Genomic DNA, 3,581 nt, shown 5'->3' with positions numbered 1-3,581 from the left:
TGTAATTAAAAGTATAGATATCAAAATCCGTCTATAAATCATTACAACAGGTGATCACTTCAGTAAGCTCTACATTCCAACTCAGCACATCTTTATTAGAATTCTTTCACTGTGGGTAAAAAGCCAGAAAAATAAATGCTGACTAAGAAGTATAAATACAAATAGTTAAAAAAATGTTTGCAGCATTCATAGCATAAATAGTACCTGAACTGAAGGGATGTATATAATATACATATATAATATATATTATATATCATACGATATTGCTCATTATTCACTTATATCTAATTATATACATAGATTTATTTATAGTTTGTCAAGTTCTATAAACAAATACCTGAAACAATATGTATCAAGGACATTCTATTCGCTGATTTTAAAAGAAGCACAGAATAAACAGCTACGCATATAAAATTAAATATCTTTTTTGCTGCATATCTACAAAAGCAAAGATATCAGTTGAAATCCTAAGTTTTATTTAAAGCTAGTATTTATTAAGTAGCCTGTTCCTGGTAAAATTGTTCACAAAGGGAGAAAAAAAAAACCCTACTGTTCTCAGTTTTATTCTCAGCTCAAATTGAAGGAGCAGTTTAAACTCCAGCTTAGCTGAAAAAAGGGTTTCAAATTTCCTATAAATCGAAAGGTATTTTGCAAATTAGCTCTACTTAATAAAAGAGACAAAAATATCAAGATATATATGAATTTAGCCTATTTTTTATTTCTGTGTGTTCATAGTAAACATTTTTGTAAGTGACAAACACGGGCATATGACCACAGTATCACAATCAAGAAATTTTAAGACAACATTAACAATCACTCAAATTGATGCGGCATTTGCGCAACACAGGTTACATATTTGCAAGGTTTACCTATAAGTACAATAGGTATTAACATTTCACTACATTTAGAAAAAATAAAAGTGACCTGTTAGTGACCACATACATCGAAATATACACAACACAAACTGAAGGCAATCCTTAATTTTGTCTCCTTCGGATTCAATTGAATGGGCAGTGTTGCCAACTAAACAACCTTCCTTTTTTGTTTGTTTGTTTGCTTGTTTTAATACTTAGTATATCACGTGCATTTGCTAGAATCCAATCTTTGGTCTAAAAGTAAACAAAAGGAAAAAAACAGTTCTTTAAAAAAAAAAAGGACAAAACAATAAATGGCCAATATAATTTCTTGGGCACCTTTACTACAAATTCTTAAATACAAATTACAGTTTAACATTTTAAAACTCTCTTCATAATTTAGGTTGTTCTCAAGGCCTGCGTCCACCAGATAGCTCCATGATAACTTATAATACTGCACACATGGATATCTGGCCGCCTTTTGAGATAGACTTGTCAGGTTTGAATGAAATGGCAAAGCAGTCACTAGATACACATTCTACTATAATTGGACGTCCAAACCTTATATTCTACAATGTATTCTCCCACATTGCACCTCGCTGACACTCCACACCGTGTTAGAATAGTAAACAACCCTAAAGACTGAACAAACGTACGGAAATAAGGGGAGGGCTTAATAAAAAATACCTGGACTTATTTTTTTTTAATTATCATTTACAATGCAAATGTGTGTAAAACGTTCACTTACAGTCTGGTCCCCGGGATGTTAATGTATTAAAGGGTTGGAAGAAGACCCCTGATTTTGATGTGTGAAATAATCAGACAGTCCCCCGGACAGTCCTGTCGTAAAACTTGGCAAAGAGGGTCTTAAAGACTCACAGGGCAGGGTCGAGGGGGCCTGCGGCGACGTAGAGGAGGACGCGGCCCGGGCGCTCATGGACGTGCTGGTCTGCGAAGTCATTGACGGGTGCGGGACGTGGGGGAAAAAGTAACTGGTCTGGCCCGCGAGCAGGTTGACGGAGCAGGGGTTGAGGGAGTAGGTCCCGGAGCAGGGCACCGACAGGCCGCAGGGCACCGAGGCGGCGAGCGCAGCGGCCGTGAGGTGGTGCGTGGCGTACGGGATCTCCCCGTTGACCAGCCGGTCCACGCTCAGCCCGTTGGCGGTGGAGAAGGAGTGGTTGTTGCCCAGCGAGTTTTGAGTCAACACGGAGCTGTAGGGCATGGGGTGGCTGGGGTAGGCCGACGTGGTCCCGTTGTAACTCAAAGTGCTGCTGGCGCGGGGGTGGTGCAGGGACAGGAAGGGCGACATGGGCCAGTAGAGGGAGCCGGCGCGGTCCATGAAGGTGAGGCCGGTGGAGGTGAGGCGCGCCCCGCGCTTAAAGGCCAGCTTGGCCCGAGACGTGGTGGAGCGGCGCCGCAGCTTGCCGGTCGTGCCGCCGATGAACACGTCGTCGCTCGACGGGTCCAGCATCCAGTAGTTGCCCTTGCCCGGATCGTCGTAGTGGCGCGGTACCTTCACGAAGCACTTGTTGAGGGACAGGTTGTGGCGGATGGAGTTCTGCCAGCCCTGCTTGTTCTCTCGGTAGTAGGGGAAGTTCTTCATGATGAACTCGTAGATGCCATTGAGCGTCAGGCGCTTCTCCGGACTTTGCCTGATGGCCATCATAATGAGCGCGTTGTAGCTGAACGGCGGCTTCTCGTACTTGCCGTTCTTCTTGTCGCCCTCCTTGCCCCCCTCCCCGTCCTTGCCGCCCTCGCCCGCCCCCTTCTTCTCCTCCCCCACAGCGCCCGCGCCCTTCTCCTTCTCGTCCGGCCCGACGGGCGCCAGCTCGGCCGGCCCGCCGCCCGGCTCGCCTTTGGCTCCAAGTGCGTCAGCCTTGGCCCCGTCCAGGGCGGCGGAAGGCGGGAGCAGAAGCGGCTGTGGGCCCTTGTCGTCGTCGGCTGCTGGGGCGCCGCGCGCCTGCGGGGGCTGCGGGGCCGGGGGCGGCTGCTGCTGCTGGGGCGGCGGTGGAGGCGGCTGGGGCGCGGGCGGCGGCGGGTGGTGGTGGTGGTGATGATGATGATGATGCTGGGGGTGGTGGCTGTTGTGGTGGCCGTGGCTCGCGTGGTGGTTGTCGTTCTGGACGGCCTCGGGGACCAGGCTGTTGATGCTGAACGAGGACTTGGGAATCATTTTCACCTCTTTCCTATCTCCCATGTCCAGCATCACCCAGGCGTCGGGGGGCGGCGGCGGCGACGGCGGGGTAGCCGGGCAGCAGCGCGGCAGGCGACCGGCGGGTTCGGAGTAGGGAGTGGGGGGAGCGGGCAGCGGCGGCGGCACTGAGTGCTCCGGCAGCAGCGCAGTTGGACTGCAGGCTCCGGCGCTGGCAAGGCATGTAGCAAAAGCTGCAACCACCCCTCAAGAATTAGAGAGAGAAAAAGAGAGAGAGACAGAGAGACAGACAGAGAGAGAGAGAGAGAGAGAGAGAGAGAGAGAGAGAGAGAGAGAGAGAAGCTAGTGGCAGAAGCAACCCGTCACCCGGGGTGCAGCGCCCCGCTCCGTTCCGCGCCCGGCCTCCCCCTCCCCCGCTGCCTCCTCCTCCTCGCGCCGCAGCAGTCACAGCAGCAGCAGCGGCAGCCCGAAGGGGGGGAGAGCCGGGCGGCGGGCGGGCGCGTCCCGGAGCGGCCGCGGCGAGGCTAGGAGACAGCGATCGAGGCGGCTATAGCCACAATTAATTTTCCGAGCTA

The 3,581-nt window shown here is 50.5% G+C and overlaps 1 protein-coding gene across 1 annotated transcript; it reads right to left on the bottom strand.

Annotated features, from left to right (window-relative positions):
* Positions 1-1,620: 1,620 nt before the first annotated feature.
* On the bottom strand, positions 1,621-3,060 carry FOXG1 (forkhead box G1; the record flags this gene model as incomplete). The annotated part of the gene is made up of 1 exon (XM_080916096.1): positions 1,621-3,060. The coding sequence occupies one exon, from the start codon at positions 3,058-3,060 to the stop codon at positions 1,621-1,623; it is 1,440 nt and encodes a 479-aa protein (XP_080772222.1).
* Between the last annotated feature and the right edge of the window lie 521 nt (positions 3,061-3,581).

This window comes from Micromys minutus (genome assembly GCF_963924665.1).
Source record: "Micromys minutus genome assembly, chromosome: 1".
NCBI lineage: Eukaryota > Metazoa > Chordata > Mammalia > Rodentia > Muridae > Micromys > Micromys minutus.
The sequence above is the reverse complement of the archived record's forward strand: the minus strand, read 5'-3'. Positions and strand labels throughout refer to the sequence as shown.